This window comes from Peromyscus maniculatus, chromosome 16 (genome assembly GCF_049852395.1).
Source record: "Peromyscus maniculatus bairdii isolate BWxNUB_F1_BW_parent chromosome 16, HU_Pman_BW_mat_3.1, whole genome shotgun sequence".
Taxonomy (NCBI): domain Eukaryota; kingdom Metazoa; phylum Chordata; class Mammalia; order Rodentia; family Cricetidae; genus Peromyscus; species Peromyscus maniculatus.
Genome location: NC_134867.1, coordinates 60,269,320 through 60,293,080, shown reverse-complemented (window position 1 = coordinate 60,293,080; position 23,761 = coordinate 60,269,320). Strand labels below are relative to the sequence as shown.

General features: G+C 48.6%; 1 protein-coding gene across 5 annotated transcripts in view; it reads left to right on the top strand.

The window, feature by feature from the left end:
• Positions 1-9,755, top strand: part of Prkn (parkin RBR E3 ubiquitin protein ligase) — a 1,203,648-nt gene extending 1,193,893 nt beyond the window's left edge. For all 5 annotated transcript variants that reach the window (XM_042262404.2, XM_042262405.2, XM_076552881.1 and 2 more), the window contains one exon: positions 7,369-9,755. In XM_042262404.2, the coding sequence (XP_042118338.1) occupies positions 7,369-7,481 (113 nt within the window). In that variant the 3' untranslated portion in view covers positions 7,482-9,755. The remainder of the gene's footprint in view (positions 1-7,368) is intronic.
• Positions 9,756-23,761: the final 14,006 nt, after the last annotated feature.

Here is a 23,761-nt window from a genome sequence, read left to right as displayed (position 1 = left end):
GAGCTGTTCACTCTTCTAACGACAAAGTCTGGTATCCTCACAAAGTGTCCTCCACGGGCCCCCAGAATCCGGACTGAGAGACAAGACTGCCATGCCAGCTCCATTTGTCAGGTGATGGCAGGTACATCTCCCTTCGTGGGCGATAATAACAAAAATAACTAACTTGTGTGGTGCACTCACTAAATGCTTATCCCAAGTCCTCAGTGAGGATAGAGTGTTTACCCCTCACAGGCTACTTGAGGAAGTAGGGTTAGGGCCAACATTCCCAGCATACATCAACATGTTAAAGCATTTCAGAATTCCTTCGGTCAAGAAGCAGGGGCAGATTTATTTAATCGACTTTTCCTCAAGAACTTTTGGCCGCGAACGCCCTCCCCTGCCCTTCACGCATCCCCCTGAGGTCGGGAACCCACTCCAGTTCTTGTGTCCCTGCTGCAAGGGAGGCCGTGCCTTAAACGACACTGGTGCCTGGCTCATCCATGCGAGTGTCAGCATCACTGGACTTTGGAAAGGGACTTTTTCCTCTGCCGCCCAGCAAATCTCCTGTGACTTTTAAGAATCCAGAATGACTATTTGAACACATCTCTGCAAGACATGAGATGAGGGCAGGGCAAGTTTTCCCAGAACGTTCCATTTTGCAGTCAACAGACAAAACCATGCGCATTTGTGTTCGAATGGTTCCTCTTCTCCGATCCTCTGAAGCCCGGGTACTGTCTCACCCGAAGGGCTGTCCCTTCCTGACGCGTGCAGTCACATCCACTGGCCTCATCAACGCAGAGCCACATGGCTATGGGAAACTTAGAGCACTAGGACTGAATGATGCACCCCTTCCCCCTCCTACATGAGGTCTTGGCTCTCAAAGAGGGTGGGGATCAACTCACCTCTACCATGACCTGTCTCTGCCGAGCGTGTCCTTAAAGCACAGCTTGGATCCCCCTTGAGCATGTAGGAGAATTGCCAAGTATACTTTTAAAACTACACACTCCTGGGCCTCCACCCAGACCCCAGTACATATATTTTTAAGCGCATACCAAGGTGTCCCAAGAGACTGGAGGGCTGTGGTGGCAAGGCCAGTGCATCCACAAGCATCCTTCAGGGCACACAGCTATGTGCGGTACTTCTCCCCTAGTCCACAGCAAGAATATGCCATGCAGAGGACATTTGAACCAGGGACCAGCATCATTTAGGGCGTGGCCTTGCCTGCAGCAGGGAGGGACATGAGATCCAAAGCCGAGTTTCACACCCTGAGAGCCACTACTGATGCTAAATAACTCTTCCCTCAAAGGGAAAGAGAGTTTGTTCTGAGCCAAACTTGAGTGACCATGTTGTGGGAACACAGATTCAAGTTGCCCAGAATGGCACGTCCCACTGTGGAAGAGGCTAAATAAACTCGGAGTCACTGAACTACAACAAATCAGAAGTCCATGCGTGTACCAGATAGATTGGCAGGGATATTGTATGGATTGGATGCAGCAGAGCAGGGGGACTCCCATAAAGTCCTCAGGTGATGTCCGAGGACAGCCATAGCTTGAGACTCCGAAGAAGCCAGATCTGATCAGGGTGTGCTAAACTGGTGTGCTAAACTCACCAGTACGTTCTGTTCTGAAAGTCTGGCCTAACAAACACAAAGCTGTTAGGTCAGGTACAGAAACCAGTGACAAGTGACTGTCAAGGGGCTGAAGACAGCCCGAGGCCACTTGGCTCTCAATCTGTAGCATTCCATCACTCCTTGTTCACCAAGTAAAGTCAAGAACTCCGCAAGACCGGTACCGCAGAGGTGGCCTTTCCAGGGAACATCAGTCCGTACTACTGGGGATAGCATGCTGGTGCCCCTGGAGGCTCCGAACGGCTCACCCCCAGCAGCAGTTTCTCACCCCTCCTCCTGGCCCACTCTGGACTTCCACCGGGCCTTCATCCCTCCCCTTACTGTTGTCATGTGCCTGTTTGACTTCGGGGAGGTCTCTGGGAATCGGGTCCCTTCCATTCTGCTCCCCACATCTGGTTGGCTCCGGAGGGCTCCCTGCGTGGGCTGACTGCACGTGGTCTGAGGACTGCAGTAGAAGCTGGGCTCTGGTCTGCTTGTGTCCCGGTCCTCATTCAACCACTGTCACCCGTGTTTCTAGCATCGGGTGCCTGTTAGCCCACCATCTACCCCACCCTCTGGGACCCGGGGGCCATCTGCTCGCCTTGCACAAAGCCAGGATGAAGGCTGGATGCAGTGATGTCCTCGAGGGGCACATTAGTGTGACGTCTCGGTAAATGTTGCCCAGCGTCATTCTGGTTCTCATCAGACGGGAATCTTAGATGAGTGGGTCCCACAGCTGTGTTAGGCAAGCAGTCAGCATTTATGTGGCCGAGAAGATAATATACCTAGGAAGTAGGGTGGGGGCGTTGGGCATAGCTTGGGATTAGACGCCAGTCGGTGGACACTGTGGCCTTCCCTTCCTCTCCAGTGACCAGCCCTGCTCTGAGGCCTGTGTCGCCTGTTTTTCTGGGTGTTAGCTGCCCTCAGGATGGCAGGTGCTGAGAGCTGTCTGGCTTGATATATGAACCTATATCAAGCACTCAAGCTTTTAAGAAGTATCTTTATCAACACCCACAAGAGTGTGCCGACACTCCCAGGGTGGCAGGGGCAGGCTTAGCTCCACCCAAATCCCTAACTTTGAGTCCCTAACCCCCGGGAAAAGAACTCCCTTGATGAACCTCCCTGTTCCTTTGTATGTTGGGATGGCCCAGCAGGGCAGTGGTTAGCGTGTACCTGCAAAGAGTGCAAGGGGCAAGGGGGTTAAGAGACCCCACTCTAGCTCTGCCCACCACTACCAGACCGTGATCAAATGATGAGGGAAAAGATGGCATTGTCAGAAGAGAGTATTCAGTGGCTACTAATGGACAGGGCCCAGCAGCCCGCTATACAGACTTGAAAAGCACAAGCTAAATAGGACAAGACCATGTCTCTAGTGTCCCAGAGAAATGCAGATTTGACCCAAGGAAGAAGCAGAGGACCCCATGTGGGAACACAGTGGGGTGTGGTCACCACCCCCGGACTATGCTGGAAGAGCCCCTTGCTTGCCGGCATCCCCAGGCACAGCATGCTAGGACACTGTGTAAGGCCAACATGGGAGCCAAGTGACTTAAGCTTGATTCCCTAAGACAGGGACCACGCCAAAGAAATCCCCTGATCAGATCTGTTGAGACCCAGGCCACACCACAGGCACGGAGGCGGAGCAGAAGAGTCTCGTGACTCACTGATACAGATGGTTTCCCATGGGGTCGTGTCTTAGAAACGCTGTCAGGGCTGTAAATGGGAAGCACTCCTTCGTGGCCTGCTGAGTGTTGGCCTCTGACCTGCAACACTGCAAAGAACCTAGATTGCCCTCCTGCTTACCCTGAAGCACCACTGGACCAGATGCAGGCCGAGGGCCAGCTGCACTGTCCGGTTCCCAGCTCAGCTAGCTCATGGCTGCTTCTACATTCAGGAAAGCACTTCTTCCTACAGGGAAACGGAACCATTTTCTGTTTTCTTTCTCTTGTGTCTATGTGTGTGCATACGTGTGTGTGTGTGTGTGTGTGTGTGTGTGTGTGTGTGTGTGTGTGTGCATACGTGTGTGTGTGTGTGTGTGTGTGTGTGTGTGTGTGTGTGTGTGTGTGTGTATGCAGGAGTATACAAGTGTCCATAGACATGTGAGCGGAGGCCAAAGGCCAACCTGGGGTATTACTCAGGATGCTATCTTTTTATTATTATTTATATAGAAGATTCAGAGTCTCGGGCCAGCAGGATAGCCCAGCAGTTAAAGGCACTCACCACCAAAGCCTGGTGACCTGAGTTTGACCCCTGGATCCTACATGACTGAAGGAGTAACTGCCTTCCTCAGGTCAGAGAACTGCCTTCCTCAGGTTAGCCTCTGACCTCCACACACATGCACCCACTAACAATAAATAAGTAAATAAATTACTTTCATTTTTTGAGACGGGGTTTCTCTGTGTAGCCCTGTCTGTCCTGGAACTCTCTCTGTAGACCAGGCTGGCCTTGAACTCAGAGGTCTGCCTGCCTCTGTCTTTCGAGTGCAGGGATTAAAGGTGTGCACCACTGTTACTTGGCTTAATGTCTATATTTTTAAGGACAAATTAGTCACTGGCCTGGAACTTGCTGATTTGGCTGGCCAAGGCTGAGCTGGCTGGCCCCAAGGGTCCACCTGTCACTGGCTGGGATTACAAGTCCGGGCCACCATACCTGGCCTTCTCTTAGCATGGCTCTGGGGACTGAACTCGGGTCTTCATGCTGACAAGTTAAATACTTCACCACCTGAACCGTTTCCCCAGTGCCACAACTGCCCTTCTCAACCCAGGGCAAGCCTGGGTACTTCCTCCTATAATCCCCCCCAGCTTCCAGACAGTTCTTCCCAGTCGTCTCAGGCAGGCAAGGTCATGGCCTGCTTCTCGGCTCCGCGGGTGCCTGTGGTGGTTGCATCTGCCAGCAGGTAGTGTGGGAGCATCTACTCACTGGCTAGATCCAGTGTAGACACCGCTGCCCAGGGGCCTGCCATGTCCTGGGTGTCAGTCTAGAGACAGTTCACCATGAGACTGAGATTCATTCTGGATGAGGACTGAGAAGCTTCCAGTCTGAGGAAACAGGATCAGCTGAGGAATTGGTGAGGTGAGGTGGCTGTGGCTTGTTCTGTTTCTCTGATCTTCCAGCATTCACCCCAATACCTGGTCCAGTTTGTTTTTAAGAACTTTTAAGATTCCTGCTACAGTAGCTGGCGCTCCTAACCACTGAGCCGTCTCAGGCCACTGACATTTTATACATGTGTGTGCTTGGTTCATATTTGCTCCCATACTACCCTCCCCCACTCCTCCCTTTCCCACTGGCTCCTACCCCATCTCTAATAACCCCCGTTCTGCCTTCACATCACACACACACACACACACACACACACACACACACACACACACACACTGTTAAATCTAAATTCCACATAAGAGAGAACTCAACATTTTGTCTCTTCCCTCCCCCATCGTCCTACATCTCCCTCCTCTCTCCTCAAGACCTCTCCTCCTTCCACAGAGTCCCTGTCTGCCATCTCTTCTTTCCTGTCACCAGCAGCACGTAGACCAGCACCCCAACACGAGGGTGTAACACAAACTGGCACCAGTAGGCAACAGGAGTCTCCAGCCTGCTGTCGTATGGCTCCGCCATTGTGCATGGTCGACCAGAACACCGCTACGTGGTCCATGCTGTCAGGCTACAATCTCGGTCCCAAGTGCACCTCCGCATTACAGGGTCTGGCGGGAGCCGGCTGTCTGTTCTCGGCCAGGAAGCAAAGAGCCGCCTTATAGAACCCTCTCTTCCCACTTCTCTCCTTCCTTGACCACGGTGGCACTGCTTTCTACAGATGAGTTATAGTGTTAGAGTTTCGGATGCATGGAGATTGAGAGAAAAACATAGCATACATAGTTCTTACATAGCATAACCTTAAGTTCATCAAGTTTTGACATATTGCTCAATATCCTATATGATGTTTTAGAGAGACTTTGTTGCAGAATCACACTGTTCTACTGTATTATGCACATCCTAATAATATTTTAGAGAGATTTGTTGCAGAATCACACTGTTCCACTGTATTATGCACATCCTAATAATATTTTAGAGAGATTTGTTGCAGAATCACACTGTTCCACTGTATTATGCACATCCTAATAATATTTTAGAGAGATTTGTTGCAGAATCACACTGTTCCACTGTATTATGCACATCCTAATAATATTTTAGAGAGATTTGTTGCAGAATCACACTCTTCTACAGTATTATGCACATCCTAAGACACGATGTTAGCATGTGCTAATAATGACCCTATCTTTGATGACAAGTACTTTTAAAATTTGTACATTTTCTACTTTATTTTTCACACATCTGTGATCTTTTATGATGCTTCAAGCAAATCATAACCAGGTGGAAAATTTTAAATGTGCTATCTATCCCAGGACAAATGCCTACAGGCACAGAAATATTTTAGAGTAGTGTTAGCTGTCATGGGTGCTTTCTGTTAATAAAAGTATGAGGCAACACTTGGATATTTTGATAAGCTAACGAGATAACTGGCAAGCGTGGGTAACAGAACCCACCTAGAGTCGAGTAACAGGTGAGCAAAGAGATTGCTCTGCCTGGATCTCCAACAGTTCTCTTCAGTCCCCTCTGCATCTCATGGAGGACTCTGAGCCCAGAAGCCAAGGACGCCTGAAGGGTGGGAGCTGTGATCCCAAAGTAGGTCCCTCGATAAGGGGCTGGCCATCCCATAGGACATGACAGCCCCTCTTCCAGGAACACTGATATCTCAGCGCTGCTGCTGGACAGAGCTTCTTCACCTTGAGAAAGGTCTCCAGCAGAGCCATGCCCCAGCCTCAGCATCATCAAGGTATAATGTAGGATATGCAGGGCACTTGACATGCATTTCCTTTCTCACTTTTTCCTTTCTTTCTTTTCTTTTCTTTTTCTTTCCTTTTCTTTCTTTCTTTCTCTCTTCCTTCCTTCCTTTCTCTCTCTCTCTCTCTCTCTCTCTCTCTCTCTTTCTTTCTTTCTTTGTTTTGTTCATTTAATTGTTTTTACTTTTTAAGACAAGTTTTCATGGAAGCCAGGATGACCTGGAACACACTGTGTAGTTGAGTATGACCATGAATTCCTGATCCTCCTGCCTCCACCTCCTGGGCTTGGGGACCACATGTGTACACCACCATGCCTGGTGTACGCAGTGCTGGGGATCGAACCCAGGGCTCCGTGTATGCGAGGCAAGCAAGCACTTTACCAGCTGAGCTACAGTCCTAGCATAACAACTTCCTTTCTTTCCTTCTCACCTTAGATAAAAACTTAACTACCATTCAGGAACATATTCTCTATTAAAAGTAATACGCTGTTGCAACTCCTGCTTATACATTTTGCTGAACCAAGTAACACTGAATAAATATGAAAAATACAGACCCCAGCATATCATATATTAAATTATGACATATTTAACATGTATTTTAAAATCATGAGTTTAATATGGCTATATTTTTTAAATGAAGAATCAGCAGTCTATGAAACAGGAACCATTTGTGTCTAAGCACATGAGGGAGAGCGGAGAAATTCAGATGTGCAAATGGGCTTTGTTCTGAGGACAAAGAGCCCCGCCTCCATGTCATTCTCTCACCCATTTCTCACTCGGGAGCTCCTCCTGTGGTGTCTGACTGTCCCCCTGGTTCGGAGTCTCCTGTCCTTGTCGCTTAGGATTGTCTGCCTCAAGAGTAATTTCTGGGATGGCATGCTGGCATCCGGGCAAGGCTCTGGAGGTGTTGGCTGCACACCCACAGCCCCTGTATCCTTTGTCCCCACAGGAGGATGTATGCACATGAAGTGTCCGCAGCCTCACTGCAGGCTGGAGTGGTGCTGGAACTGTGGCTGCGAGTGGAACCGAGCCTGCATGGGTGATCACTGGTTCGACGTGTAGAGGGATGTCATTCAGGCATGACCCTGGGCCGCACCTCCTCATGGGGAACACCTCGGCTCCTACCTTCTTAGCTATTTCTTCTTCTCTGTGCATATAAGCACATACCTGCACACGCACAAACCCAGGCTGCAGATTACAGATGTGGCCACCATATCCTTTCCACGGCACCCACGGAAACCAGCAGCGCCCACTGGGTACCCATCCAAAGGCACTTTCAGGCTTCTGGCTTGTGCAAATATCAGCGCTGGGAACAGAGTGCAGCCCCTCGTTTTGGATTCTCCTCATCCCAGCACAAATCCAGCTGGCTCATCACATGGGCGGAGGCTTTCCAGGTTCAACTTCCTGCCTTCACCTTTGCTCAATCCATGTAGAAGCCATGGGCGAAGCCAACGGCTTTCCAAGGCCGTTGCCGCGCTCTGTGTAAGTTAGGCTGCCGGAGCGTGCTCAAGATTTGAGAAACAGTGTTCTCATTCAGCAATCACCTGTTCCCAGAGGGCCCTCCCCAGCAATAGTCAAACATGTTTGTTTATCCCCGAGAATCCTATCTTTACAAATGGTGCTGATGAGATGACAGCCTCACCGCACACACATCAGCTTATCAACCAAGTGAGAGACTGGGAAAGCTAATTGGAATTCCGCCTCTTTAAATTACTGGGAGGGCATCGAAGCTGAATGTATTTCCATTCATTTGATTACCTGCAACTTTAGAAAGAAATGTTTTTTCCCTGAAAATATTACAAAGTCGGCAGTGTGGTTTGAAGTATTCCTGTTGCAGCCTGGAAGTTTGGCCCAGGCCCTTGGCTTCACTGTAAACTTAGTAGAGAAAGTGCCTATAAAGGGGATGTTTTTAGAAGCAATCCCATGATGCTCTTCCAACGCTAACAGCAGTGCAGGTCAGGTTTATATTTATGGAATATTTATAGAAGGAGCATTTCTAGATCATCTAAATGAAAACATGCCTGACCCGTCCATCAGAGGGGGAGACACCTCTGTATACCTACCCCCTCCCCGGCTGTGAAGTCCCAGGGAACCCCACGCACTCAGTGGTCCTCCAGGCAGGGACTTTTGTGCAGGACAATAAACACATGCTAGAATATTCTTCAGGTTCATATACATCACATTTGAATGTTAATTTTTCAAGAATTTATTTTTTCCTGTTTTGTTTTGTTTTTGAGGCACTCAAAACACATAAAAACGTGTCCACTAGGTACTGTGAGCCACATTTTCTAAACCACACTGTGGGTGCAGGGGTGAGGCGTGGTCTCTGCCTTTCCCTTTCATTTGATTTTCTGACCTCTCAGGAGGCTGAGCTGGTAGCTGAGGGTCTCACTGGCACATGAGGTCCCTTGAGACTTCAGAGACCTGGGTCTTCTAAAAATCAATTAGCAGGTGTAGAAGATCAATAGAAACCCTCAATGGTGGGAGAGGAGGCAGTGACCTCAGAATTTTCCAGGTCACATCCCAAGAACATCTGCTCCCCCACCCCAAGCAGCCTCACCCAACCTCACCCAGAATGCTCTCTGGGAGCATTCTGCCCTCCCCTTCCTCAAAGACAGAATGCTGAAACAAGACAGTGGCGTGAGAGGGGGGCCACGACAACATGAACAGCCCCATTTAGCATCAACTGTTAAAATCCATCCACTCCTACATGCCCCAGGGCTTTGAGACCCGAGTCCAGAAGCCAAAAATCTTATAGAAACGATGGTATTGGCATCTTGTAGCATGAGGAAAGGTCAACAGACCTAAGCCCTGGCTTGTATCCCATTGGCCCAAGTCTCCACCCCAGCCAGGTCCTGAATGAATGTCATATGCTGACCCAAAATAGCAAAGCCACCTGTCCTTCAACACTCAGGGCATCAATGTCACCCATCATTATTTCATTTGTGACACTGCCTCCTTCCACACGTGTGTGCGGTCATGGGTTTAGGAAGCCAGGACAATGTTTGCTCTTCGGCTTTGGGTACCAGGACCCCCTGGAGCTCGGTGGCTCTCCAGTATGCTCATTTTGTCTTTCTGGTGATTGCCTATGTTTCCCTCAGAATAGAATAGTGATTCTTAAAATAACTTAAAGGAAAAAACATCCACAGTGTGTGAGCATGAATCACAGCCTGTGTTGTGTGAGCATGAATAGTGGGATTAAAAAGTGGATGTCAAGAGAATGGAAATCAAACCTTCGTAGGGCAATCTTTCTTTTTCTGTGAAGTGCATTAAGAAATATCTGAAGACTGTGTCTGTGGTGGCACCCAGATTGTCAATAAAAGAATCAAAAGAGTGTTTGAGCTTGTCCTTGCAGAAGCCTTTGATAAATGTCAGAGATATGGGGGAGAAGGTGGGACACATTTCTTTGTGGTCTCTCATACTGCTTGGAAGCATCGCCCACTGGGAAAAGTGGCCCCTTTTCTCTCCATGATTTACCTTGAGGGTTCTGCTTTTTTAATTATCGAAATTTCAAAACAAGACCTCATTCTGAAATGTGATGGCTAATCTCTTGCCTTGCTCACAGATTTATCCAAATACGTGTTTACAAGAGAAATTGGGGCTGGAGAGCCTGGAGAGATGGCCCAGAGGTTAAGAGCACTTGCTGCTTTTGTATGGGACCCGAGTTCAGCTCCCAGCACCCATGTGGTGGCTCACCACTGTCTGTACCTCCACTTCCAGGGGATCCGATGACCTCTTCTGATTTCCACGGGCTCCTTCAGGCATGTGGTGCACATACATGCATTCAGGCAGGTACACACACACACACACACACACACACACACACACACACACACACACACACAAATAATGTTTTGAAGAGAGAGAGGAAGAAGTGCAGGTCCAGGGGGATGGCCAGGTCTAAGTGGTGGCTACAAGAGCATGAGGACCCGAGTCCAATCCTCCAGAAACCACATAAAAAAAGCCAGGTGCAGCAGCAACACACATCTGTAACGCTAGCACTGAGAGGCGGAGACAGGACGACCCCTGGGGCTCACTGGCCAGTCTCACAGAACTGGTGAGCTCCAGACCTTGTCTCAAAAAAAAAAAAATGTAGAGAATAAGAGAAAACCAAGCCTCCCCATGCCCATGCCTGTGCATCTGTACATCTCACACATCAAAACCAAAATGTCAAGACCGTGTGGTGGTGGCTTTCGCTGCTGTCAGTGTGTTTATCGGGTGCCTTCCTCGTCGCCATGGTGGAACACTTGGCAGGAGACACTTAAAGAAGGGTTTGTTTTGGCTCATAGTTCGAGGAATGTGATGGCCAGTGTTGACCATCCACTCCACGGGACTTAGAAACTGTCGAGGGGGCGGGGTTGGTTTGGGGCACTTAGAGTGACAAGACACACCTAACCGTGGGTGGAACATTCTGAGGCTGGAGAAAGTGAGCCGGACACACCAGCTTTCATCTCTCTCTGCCCCTGACTGAAGATACTATGGGACCAGCTGCCTCAGGTTCCTCCGGCCCAAGCCTTTTCCACCACGATAGATGCATACTCACACTGTGAGCCAGGACAAGCGCCCTCGTCTTCCTTAAGTGGCTTTTGTTGGGCATTTTGTCACAACAATAAGGAAGTGACCAACACTCAACTTGGTCCCCTCACATCTCACCAGGTCGGGGCAGACAGCAGGGCATGCTGATGTTCAGCCGGCTTCCTCCTTTATGTCTAGTCTGGAACTCCAGTTCATGGGATGGTGTTGCCCACATTCAGGGTGGGTCTTTTTCCTTGGTAACACATCTCTGGAAACAACCTCATGCCCTAAGGTAAGCTTCCTATACGATCTAAACCCAATCAAGTTGTCAATGGAGGTGAGTCTCCCGAGCTAGATTGTGGACTGTCTTCTCAGGAACATTCCAGTGGTTGTGCCTGGCTTGTCTCAATGTGTCTGTCTATCTGGAGCAACCTGAAGAGGCCATCTCTGGATAATCTTGCCCAGCCTTCAGGCCAGCAGCATGCTGAGGATCCCATTGAAGCCAGAAGCCCAAGAGAAGCTCTGATAAAATGCGAAGGTGAGACCCATTGCCCACCCAGGGCATCCTGCAGAACCAAGGCGAAAGCATGTGCGTGTGTGAGCTCTGGGTATCAGAGCAGGAGCCCGGGTTCTACCACCCACATGGACGTGAGCTCTGGAGACAAAAGTTCCTCAGTGGACTGTTGTCGTGATTCATCAAATTCCCAGCCAGCCAGCCACAAGTGATCGCTAGTAGTAATACATGAACAAGTCAATGGAGGCTACAGAAAAAAACAAAAAACTGCAGAGTGAATGTATAGTAATCACAACCACCAGGTGTGTGCACGTTACCATCATAGAATCAAGACTTCATGTGGATGGCAGGTGGTGGTGCGTGTTCAATTTGAATGTGTTGGACTGCCTTCTTCATACTTCTAGAAGTTTCTCTGTAAGGGTAAGTTGCCAGTTGTTCTTTCTCGCTGTGTGTGTGTGGGGGGGGGGGTTGTGTGTGCAGGTGGCATCCAAGGTGAGTTAAGGAATTCAGATTAGGAATGGAAATCATTGAGTACAGGTTGTAAACATACATGGAAAATATGGGGAAAGCTAACTACCCCTTTGCCCAACCCGCATACTCTATATCATCTCAGACAGCGTGATGAATGATTTGTGTTTTGAAGGTAATCTCTCAGCATGTATTAGTCAGGTTTCTCTAGAGGAACAGAACTTACAGTGTGTGTGTGTGTGTGTGTGTGTGTGTGTGTGTGTGTGTATGTAACGGGGAATTTTTAGAATCCAGCTAATCCAACAATGGCTATCTACAAACAGAAGACTCCAGTAGTTGTTCAGTCTGGACGGCTCAGCCAGGCTTCAGTGTACACTGGAATCCTGAAGAAGTAGGCTCTACTCACTATTGAGGGCAAGAAGAAGCAGGCAACGAGAGAGCAAGTTTCCTCCTTCCTGTCCTTTCTGTAGGCTGCCAGCAGAAGGTCTGGTTCAAATGAGAGGTGGATCTTCCCACCTCAAAGATATAGATAGAAGTGGGTCTTCCCACTTCAAATGACTTAATTCTTTTAAAAAAATCTCTCACAGGTGTGCCCAGCCATTTGAGTTTTGGTTAATTTCAGATGTTGTCAAGCTGACAAGAACAGCCATCACACACTGTAACACTGAACTTTCTTTGGGTGAATTCTGCTATTTTCTGTGGATAAACTGTCCAGCCATGGCATTTGAGAACTGTTGCTGGCCTTGAATGACCATGTAAAGTTGTCAGGGAGTGCTGTGTGGAAAGGACTACTGGACCATACAGATCAGTAGCACTATCCTGAGGAATGCACAGTGTTCCCATCTTGTTCTCAGCTGTTAGGCTGAAAAAATCAGTTGTCACTTTATGAAAGGGTAACTGGAACCTGGAAGACCAACTCACATGAATCATAAGAGATCTAGCTGAAACGTCCATATCAACAGCTTACTCCTGGTCTCCATGCATGCTTTTCCAACTGCCTGGAAGCCTTTCTTTAGAAGCGCTTCAGGCCCGGCCTTGGCTGGCCAACCTTGAATTCTCCTTCCATAGGTCCCTCCCACAAGTGTTGACGATCACTCTGGGCCTGCATCTGCTTCCTGTTCCCAGCAGTAACTGACCAGCCTGTATGTGTGACCTCAGCCTCTGACGGACAGGTAAGGAGAACAGAGCTGTGTGCACACATCAGACACCCGGCTCTGTAGCTGTCAGATCCCAAGCACTGGAACTGTGGAATTCCGCCTTTGAGTTCTGAACAGCTCCATATCACAAGCCCCACTGTAGCGCAAAGCTAGCCACGGAGCCTGCCTGACGCTGTTGACTGTGGCCATCTGGCCAGAAGCATCCCACCACAAAGGCAAGGCTGGTTCAGGCTGGAGGGCCTGTTGCAGATTGGTGTGAGTTTATTCTAAGAGGGTCCCCGGGACATTTGGTCAGTGGTTTCTCCTCCACCCCACCCTGTAATGCATGAGGACCCATGTCACCTCCACTCTACAAAGCCTGCACACGCAGCTCTGCCATTTTCTCCCAGCAGATGGTGTGCCCCCACAATTCTTGGTTCTGAATTTCGAACTCAAGAGTGACTCAGATGGCATTTTTGGAGAGATGCTTTTTAGCATCAGATGACTCAGTGTATTTCCATGAAAGTTTTTACCCACATTGTTTTTTATAAAAAATAATTATTGCGTTATTTGTGCTCATTATAGAAACAAAAAGAAAAAAAATAAATTTTTCATCTTATTTTTGCATAGTGTCAAGCCAGTGAGATAGTCCAGTGAGTAAAGGAACGAGCCACCAACCCTGACGACCTGAGCTCAATCCCAAGAACCCACATGGTGGAAGGGGACAACTGTCTCCAAATAGGTGTCCTCTGACCCCCACACATGTACCAGGGGGCAGATGCACCCACACAGACACAAAATTAATTTTAAAAACATGCATGTAATGTCAACTTATTCAATGAGCATGCCCCCAGGCTTCATCATGGCCTATATCACATGTGCCAATTAATCAGTGTTTCTTTTAAGCTTCTAGATCTAATGTAACCATCTAAACATGAGACAATCATTTGAAAGTTTGGATATAGAAACTGTTGTGTAACAAAGGAATTGGTTTACAGTAGAGCTGGGGTGTAACTCAATGTTAGAGCACTTGCCTAGCAGACACGGGACAGGACCTGAGGTCCCTTCCCAGCACCACACACCCACAAAAGCAAACAAAAGGCCGAACATGTTTACAGTGTAACTTACCAGGAAAGGCGTTTACAAACATGAGTCACTATGATCGCTGTCGTGGAAACGCAGTGGAAGCGAGATGGAAAGACTCCCACAGTCTGGTTGGTTGTACCCTCCTACCCTATTTTTTGTGGGGAGAGTTTTCAAGACAGGGTTTCTCTCTATAGTTTTGGTGCCTATCCTGGATCTCACTCTGTAGCCCAGGCTGGCCTCGAACTCACAGAGCTCCGCCTGGCTCTGCCTCTCGAGTGCTGAGATTAAAGGCGTGCGCCACCACCGCCCGGCCCTGCTACCCTATTTGAAACTCCCAAGGTGATCCTATTGGGAGGTATGGATTACGGGGATGATCAAGATTAGATCATGGGGGTAGAACCCTGATGACTGATGTTGTCTGGAGCAAGCTGGAAGAGAGGCCGTCACTCCTTCCACCACGTGAAACCGGAAGTGGACTTGCACCAGACATGGAGTCTGCGGCACCTCCATCTTAGACATCCAGCCTCCAGCACTGTGAGAGATAACCCCCTACTGTACGTAAGCAGCCCTCTTGATGGTGTTTTGCTACACTAAAATACAACTTGCTCTGTTAACAGTTATATGAGATTGTTCTTATTCAGTTTCACTCTTGTTTCTTGAGACAGATTTTTTTTTTTTTTTTTTGTAGCCCTAGCTGTCCTGGAACTGGTTCTGTAGACCAGGCTGGCCTCAACATCAGAGATCCCCCTGCTTCTGCCTCCCAAGTACTGAGATTAAAGGCATGTACCACCACACATGGCTTCACTTTGTATCATCATCATCATCATCATCATCATTATTATTAAGGAAATGTGGCTTTATAATTAAAAACAGTTGGTTCTTGTTTGTTTGGGATTTTTTTAAATTTTCCCGTCATTTCCTGTTCTGATGTAATATCCCATAACACTTCAAGGTTCCTGTATTGTGTGCAACTAAAGAGCAAAGATTTCCTAGTCCCTCGTTCCCTTGTTCGATCAGCTGCACTTCATTAGAGCAGTCATGGGTGTGTCTGATGGCTTTCCACAGCACCCAGAGGATTTTACCAAGTGACTTTGGACAACCTGGGGCAGGAGAAAGTGAACTGAACTATTTCTGGGGTACTCGGCCAGGCCCCCAGTACTGGCGGAAACTTGACGTTTCTCAAACGTCTCACCAAGAGACCCTGTTTGGTCTGCAGTCCGGTCACCAGCCTTCCTGGTTTGCCCAGGTGCTGTGGGATGGTCTGTATGTCAAATTGCTCTGATTGGTCAATAAGTAAAACACTGATTGGCCAGTGGCCAGGCATGAAGTATAGGCGGGACTAATAGAGAGGAGAACAGAGAAAACAGAAAGACAGAAGGAGTCACTGCCAGCCACCACCCTGACAAGCAGCATGTGAAGACGCCGGTAAGCCACAAGCCACGTGGCAAGGTATAGATTTATGGAAATGGGTTAATTTAAGCTATAAGAACAGTTAGCAAGAAGCCTGCCACGGCCATACAGTTTGTAAGCAATATAAGTCTCTGTGTTTACTTGGTTGGGTCTGAGCGGCTGTGGGACTGGCGGGTGACAGAGATTTGTCCTGACTGAGGGCCAGGCAAAAAAACCCTAGCTACACCCAGGATTGTTTGTAGCAAGGCAGGAAGAGTTAACTGCCCCAGATGATCCAGGTCCCAACTAGGTGTTTCCGTTCATCAACCCTCGGCAAGACTGCGCCCTGCCCCTGTGGTGTACGCCTCATCCCCTGGCAACCAAGAGGACCATGGCCCCAACACTGGCGCATCCTGCAGGAGGAGTTCACCCCTCAGAAAACAGCAGCAGCAGCAGCCCTGGCAAGCCCCAGGGACCTGCCACGTGGTATCGGGGAATCCCTGAATCCCAGCATGCTTTTCTCCACCAGCACCTGACTTTGCCTTCGGGGTCACACCTCACACGGGCATTACGCTGTTCTGGTGGCACGGAGGTCCCAATGGCTCATTTCCATCCTGTCCCCATCTGCTCCAGCCTGTCTGCCCCAGGTGTGGCACACTCTCTGTCCCCCGCTTGCTGGCCCTGCCTCCTGCCATCCTGGAGGCCTTCACTCGGCCACTGTCTTCTCACTTAAGCAGCCTTCTGTGCTCCTTCACGATTCTCACCATCCCTTTGTATCTAAGCAAGCCCCACATTTGCTTGGCCAATTTTTCTGGGCCTGTGAGGACAGGGGGACAGGGTAGGCTGTGCTTGTGGGTTGGGCAGGTGTCTAGAGGACAGCTAGGACCCTAGGACCCTAAATATCTCTCTCTCTCTCTCTCTCTCTCTCTCTCTCTCTCTCTCTCTCTCTCTCTCTCACACACACACACACACACACACACACACACACACACACACACACAGCCACCCTATGTAAATGGAGCCATGACTTCCAGCTGCCCCCATGTACCAACCCTTAGAAACATTCTCCTTGTCCCTCTTCCCACCCAATGTCCTAGGTGACATGTTTGTTCTTTCCCTTTATCCTGCAGCCCACACACTTTTAGTCACCATGGGTCTCCTAGCTAGTCTAGCTCCAGCGACAACCCTCACAAAGAAGCAAGCAGCAGAAAGCCTTTCAACAGGTATGCGCCCCCCTTCTGAGTGCAGCATAATGTCAACAATAGCAGAAGCCAACGTGGGCACCATTTGCAGGTTCAGGAAGGTTCTAAGAGTTCCCAGCCTGTTGTCTGGGCTCGGCCAGCACAGTGTGTTGATGGCCCACCTATGTTTATTGCCCCTGATTGTTATACACCAGTGGGGGAGGCTATTATGAAAACGATGCTCACAGAGCTGCCTGTGGCCATGCAGGGGAACCGTGCTGGTCTGGAGAACCTCCAGAAAGAGTGTTAGCAAGTCAAGAAGCCTGGGGCTCTGGTGGGTAATGAAGATTTGGAGGAAGGTCATGCAGGGGAACTGGTCTGGAGAACCTCCAGAAAGAGTGTTAGCAAGTCAAGAAGCCTGGAGCTTTGGTGGGTAATGAAGATTTGGAGCCAGGTCAGCACACTTTTCCTGGAAAGGTCCAGAGAACAAATGATATAGGCTTCGTAAGGCCATAAATCTCTATTAAACTGCTATGCTCTAGCTGTGGGGTGTGTGTGTGTGTGTGTGTGTGTGTGTGTGTGTGTGTGTGTGTGTGACATGTGCATACGTGCCTGTGTGCATGCACTTGTGGAAGCAAGAGAACAACCACACCTAAGGCACTGACTGCTGTTGTACCCATTTTTTCGAAACCCCCAGAGACCACCAAGGAGCCAGTTTCCGATGTAAGCACTTAAGGGTCCTTTTATTGTCAGGTTCGAACCTGGGCCACCACCGGCAGATGGAGGGAAATTTGGTGGCTGGGGCAGGCCCAGGAGTAGGGAGTTTTTATAGGGAAAAACCACAAGCCGGGAATTACATGCTTTGGCATCTTGGGACTAGGTAGAAGGGATATGGGGCAAGGTGATTTTTTTGAAACTATTGGTCTGGACTTTTAGTGCAAAGCCACATTTGAAGCTATTGGGTTGGACTTTTGGTGGGGAACCATAACTCGCTGAGCTGGATTGTCTGGGCTGCTCACCAGGATTATCTGGATATCTTCAAGGGCCATAAACCGCAGACACAATGTCTACAGGAGCATACTGCCCTGTATCTGTTCAAGTTGTCATGGCTCATTCCTGAGGTCCTTCCTGGAACTGAGTACGGCAGGTGGTCTAAGATGATGGCCCTACCCTAACATGGGGTCTGTATTGCCTTCGTACTACCTCTTTTGAGACAGGCTCTCTCACTGGCCTGAAACTCACCAAGTAGACTAAGTTGGATGGCTGCAGAGATGCACAGGTTCACCTGCCTTTGCGGGTCCAGTGCTGGGACCACGAGGGCTTGTCCTCAGGCTCTGCTTTGCTCCTGTGCATTCTGGAGAGTCAACTCGGGTCCCGATGTTTGTGAGGCAAGAGTTTTGTTGACTGAGCCCTCTCCCCAGGCCCCCTGAGCACTGGTGTTGTGTGATATTTTGTTTGTGTTCTGACAAATAAAGCTTGCCTGGAGATCAGAGGGTGGAACTAGTTAACCACTAGTTAACCATAGAGGCCAGGCAGTGGTGGCTCACACCTTTAATCCCAACACTTGGGAGGAGGAAGCAGGAAGATCAGGAATTCAAGGCTACCCTGGGCTACATGAGATTGAATCAGTCTAAAAGAGAAACAGAGCCTGGCAGTAGTGGTGCACGCCTTTAATCCCAGCGCTAGGGAGGTGGAGACAGGAATATGAGGTGGGTGGGGACAGGATCTCGGCCCCCTTGTTCAGTCTGAGGATTTGTAGAGGTAAGAAGTGTCCAGTGCTGCTGCTCTGCTTCTCTGATCTTTCAGGTTATTACCCCAGTATTTGACTCCTGGTTTTTATGGTAAGACTAACTAGGATGACACTTCACACTGGCTTTACAAAACAAATCAGTCAGAGCTGACACACAAGGTGAATATTCCTGACTGTGTTCTACTGAAGGTTTAACAAGTGTGGGTGATAGCCAAGGAGGCCCACTAGTCAAAGTCAGCCAACCCATACTCCTTCCAGCAACTGGAAATGGGCTGAGTATGGAACTTAGTGGTAGAGCCCTTGCCTAACAAACATAAGGCACCAAATTCTTCTACTAGCCCTGGGAGAATTAAAAAGTAGATAGTAACTACAAAACTTAACAGATTCAGATATGAAGTTACATGAAGGGGAGATGCCAAGGATTTTCTGACTTGTGCTTTCGACGGGACAAATAATTACTAGGCACCGTACAGGGCACGTGCAGAGCGGTGAGAGCAAAGACAGGGGTCTACCGCTCAGGGGTCTCTTCTACTAACAGATGTGAGATAAATGCATCAATGCAAAGCAGTTGGATGAGTGTTCCAGCAGAAGTTGTACCAGCGCAATGTCAGTATGGGGAAGTATCCAGGGACGTGTGCCAGGGGTATGTTGAACAAGAACTGGGAAGAGCGTGCCAAGTGGCCTGCATGAGGGGAAACACCCTGCACTCCAGAGTGCCAGCACAGCCTACTGTCTATGAGGGCCAGCGCTGGGACACATGCCAGATGAGGAATAGATCTAAATCTGGTGTTCTAGAATGTTCTCCTCTTGACAGTTATGGTAAGACTCTGAGGATAGAGCCAAGGAAGAAGAGTAAGGTGTGTGTGGGGGCAGGGGGGTAGTAGCATTGTAACAACTTCCTCTAGAGCTCTGGGAGAGAGGAACTCAGATGTCAAGGTGGGGAGTGACCTAAGGAGCAAGAGACAGTGTGTGCTTTGGCCTTGAATCAATGCCTTCCTGGGTCTTGGCACAGAAAAGAAGCCACTAAAAAAGAAGCTGATACAACTCACTCGGGCCACACACCCCAGGCTGTGTTGGGTTGGCAGCTGCTGACCTGACCTAGGGCACTCTCATCTCCCTCCAGATCTGAGACAGAAATGTGAAAGCCAAGCATCGGGGACCCAGGTTTTCTTTCTGTTCTCTAGGACAGCAGAGGTAGACAGTCAACACTAAAGCAATGCTCACTGAGGAGCACAGTTAGCAAGCCAACTTGATACAGATTTCTGGTCAAAATATGTAGCCTCTAACAAGATGTACAGGGATGTGTGTATATTTCTGTGCATTTTCTTCACATGTCATCATAGCTCTCTAAATGAAAGTTTTTGCCTTCATTAAACAGAAATTAGGTGGTTTCTGTTATGTTCATAGAAGGTTTCATTTTTTTCACTTAAACACCTACCTATAAAATTGTTTTCTGATAACACATCCTAATAACATAAACATTTGAAAGAACCAGGGATCTCAGCTGTCTTTCCTGTAATCAGGAAATTCAAGGTGAAGAATGGGAACGTCCATTCTGCCCAATTCTGAACAACTTAACTGTATTGACTGAGCATTCAGGAAATAAACCCTGACTTACATTAATTATGTTTGAGAAGGAACTTCATAATCTGGGGATATTTTGAACTTTCTAGAGCTCATACAGCTAACTGATCCCTCACTTTGGTCAGGCACCATCATGGCCACACACCTCTCTACAAATTAGTGAACTGGTGGATGTAAATGGCAGAAGACTCTCCCCACATCCAGGAGGAACTCCATTCACAATCTTAACCTCTAGAAAACAAAACCCTAAAATCTCTGTGAATGAGTTGTACTCTGTTTCCAGGGCTTGCTTCAATGCCCTGGATAAGGAGCAGAGTCACGAGTCGTGGCAGAGTGGTGGGGGGAACCTGTAGGTGGAGTGAAGACTAGACAATGGAGAACAAAGCAGATGGGTGCGGATGCTGCCTGGCAGAGCATGTGTGCTGCGGACAGAGTAAGAGCAGGCATCTCTACACCGCGCACGTCCTGGTTTTTGTGTGTGCGTGTTCCCATTTGATTCTTACAGCAACCCTAAGCATCACGTACGTGTACAGACAGGAAGGAGTGGAGAGGTGTAACACTGACTCCAAGTCCATTCATTATGCTTGGAACGTGAAATATCCGCCACAGATTCCTGCAGACCACTTGGTCCCCGGATGGCGGCACTATTTGGGGGGAAATGGAAAGTAGGTAACAAGGTGAAGGAAATAGAACCCGGGGGCATATCTTTGTGTTTGCTCCCTCTCTCCCTCTTTCCCTCCCTCTCTCCCTCCCTCCCTCCCACCCTCCCTCCCTCCCTCCTTCCTTACTGTCCACTATGAAATGAATAGCTTCTTCTGGCCTGTCATGATATTCAGCCTCACTTCAGACCCAAAGTAGTGGATCTAGCCAATGTTGGACGGAACCCATGAGCTGAAGCAAACTAAAATCCCCTCTCCTAGGTATTGACTGAACACACCTCCCTATATGGGGAAAAAAAGACAACCTTGGTAACCAGAAACATGGGTGACAAAGAAAGAGTCTGGGTTATAAGTATAGATATCACTGACAAAAACATGATGGGTAAGGGTGCAAGACAGCACCTCATCCGTTAGTTAACTCAAGCCAAACTCTACCACGGTTGGTATTTCATGGTTCCATGAGATCTGCCTGCAGCTTCCTCCCCAGGCAGGTTACCTGGATCTCTACCCGCACATTCTAGTTTCTAGGCAAGTCAATGCCAATGGCTCTCCCTCAGACCTGTGCAGGGCCTTGGGAATGCATGGTCTGCAGAATACCTTCTATGGAGAGACCTTTCCATCCTTGCCAGTTCATGAGTCTTCAACCAAGCAGGTCTCCTCCACCCTTCCCAACCAAGCTTCTTCTCTCCTTATCTTTGAACAACCCCAGAACTTCCCTCTACTCTGACTCATTCCGTAGTCCAGCCTACAAGAAGGCTCTTTGCCTCCCCAGTTAGACTGTAAGCATGCTAAAGACAATGTCAGATCTGAATTGTGCCCACCCCTCCCCCCATGTCTACACATGGAACCCGACTGTAGAGCCTGGCACAGAGCAGGTGGTGCACACTCTGAGAATTTCTAAACTGAGGAACTAATAATGTTCTAGTAGCCGTTAGGTCTATAGAGTATCATTAAAAAAGGGGGATAAGAAAGTATGTTTTGGGGCTGGAGAGATAGTTTCAGAGTTAAGAGCACTGGCTTCTCTTCCGGGGGACCTAGATTTGATTACCAGCATCTGTAACTCTGGGAAATATGACACCCTCTCTGCATGTGGCACACAGAGACACACAGGCAGGCAAGACACCCATACCCATAAAATAAAATCAATCTAAAAAACAATGTTAAGTAAAATACATTAATAAAATATATTGAACAATGTATAATTTATATATTTATTTATATTATTTAAATATTATTAATAATATATTTAATAACATATATTTAAAATATGGAGATTATAAAATGTCTGGGATATAGGTATTTACTCCCATGAAATTAAAAACTCTTCATTATGTTTATTGGACTTCCCTCATCACAAGCCTGGAAACACTGCATGAACTTTCAAAGGGGCCTCGGTGGGTATATGGGAAGATGAACCTGGGTGTGACGATCTTCGGACAAAGCCCCCCACCCCACCCCCTGTGAGTCTGGTGGCGCCTTCCAGCTGCCCTGTTAGCAGGAGAGTAAAGCTTGTAAGTTCAGTCAGTGAAATCCTGCACCGACCCCAGCCTCCCCCGACCCAAGCTGTGCTTCCCTAGGGCTGAACATGCCCTGGACCAGAGACCCAGTACTCCATTATTATCAGTGGCTAAAGTCGCTCACAATGAACATGTGATTTTTCAGGAGAAGTTTCCCATTTCCTCACTCAGACAGATATTTCTAATTTTCACTGTGATTTTCTGCAAGTTAGAAAATGACCAAAAAATTTTTTTCTGTAGAACTCTAGTGTGCTGTCGTATCCGTGAACATTCTATATGTTAAACCTCCTTTCTCCGCACAAAGCGATGTCCCTAGCGCCCTGCGTCCTGCCCAGGTCCTTTCACCCACGTTAGTCTCGCAATGCCAAAGTGCCTTTTCTATTATTTAGGAGTGCCTCTCACTTTACATACTTGGCAGGCATCCACCAGCATCCTGGTGTCACAGCTCTGCTTAACGACCGACCCTGTGTCTTCCAGTCCACTTGAGTGTTGGTTGATGCAAAACCTCTCTCCGCTGAAGTTAACGAGGGATTTTCTCCAGATGTGAGTCAGACTTGGGCTCCCCCACCCCTGCCCCAGGTCTTTGGATTGGTGATCAGGAGATGGGCACCCAAGTCCAGACTCCTCCCCTTTGTGTTTGTAACTGATACTAAGTCAATACTTTAGGATCGGCTGGGAAATGCGAGCAAACACCAACAGAGGCCACGGTCTGTCTGCCCCTCCCCCATCTAGGAAGCTCTATGCACTTCAGTGGCTGCCCTGCCCTCTCACCTCCATTGACCTCCCCACTGACTGTGAGCCACCCTGTCATTCACACGCTGGGTCCCTGTGGCAGCTTTCTTGTCACTTAGAATGTCCTATAAAAGCCCCCTCAGTCATGATTCCTGCATCTCCCTGTGCCCAGGCTCCCTTCTGCTTTTTTCTGTTGCTGGGGATCAAACCCATACCCTTGAGCATGCTGGACAAGCACTCTACGGAAGACTCACTCTTCGGCCCCATGCTGTTCTTTTCCACACCTCCCTCAAATCATGAGAGAGAAAGATCGCGAGCTAATGCTGTGTTTTATCAAAGGAATGTTACAGCCAAGTGCATATGGAAATCCTTTCTCCGTTCTTTTTTTGTTTTTTGTTTTGTTTTATTTTTTTTATTTTATTTTACAATACTATTCAGTTCTACATAACAGCCACAGATTTCCTTGTTCTCCCCCTTCCTGCCCCCTCCCCTTCCCCCCAGCCCTCCCCCCATTCCCATCACCTCCAGAGCAAGGCCTCCCCCGAGGACTGAGATCGACTTGATAGACTCAGTCCAGGCAGGTCCAGTCCCCTCCTCCCAGATTGAGCCAAGCGACCATGCAGAAGTCCCAGGTTTCAAACAGCTAACACATGCAATGAGCCCAGGACCTGGTACCACTGCCTAGTTGCCTCCCAAACAGATCAAGCCAATCAACTGTCTCACCTATTCAGAGGGCCTGATCCAGTTGGGGGCCCCTCAGCCTTTGGTTCATAGTTCATGTGTTTCCATTCGTTTGGCTATTTGTCCCTGT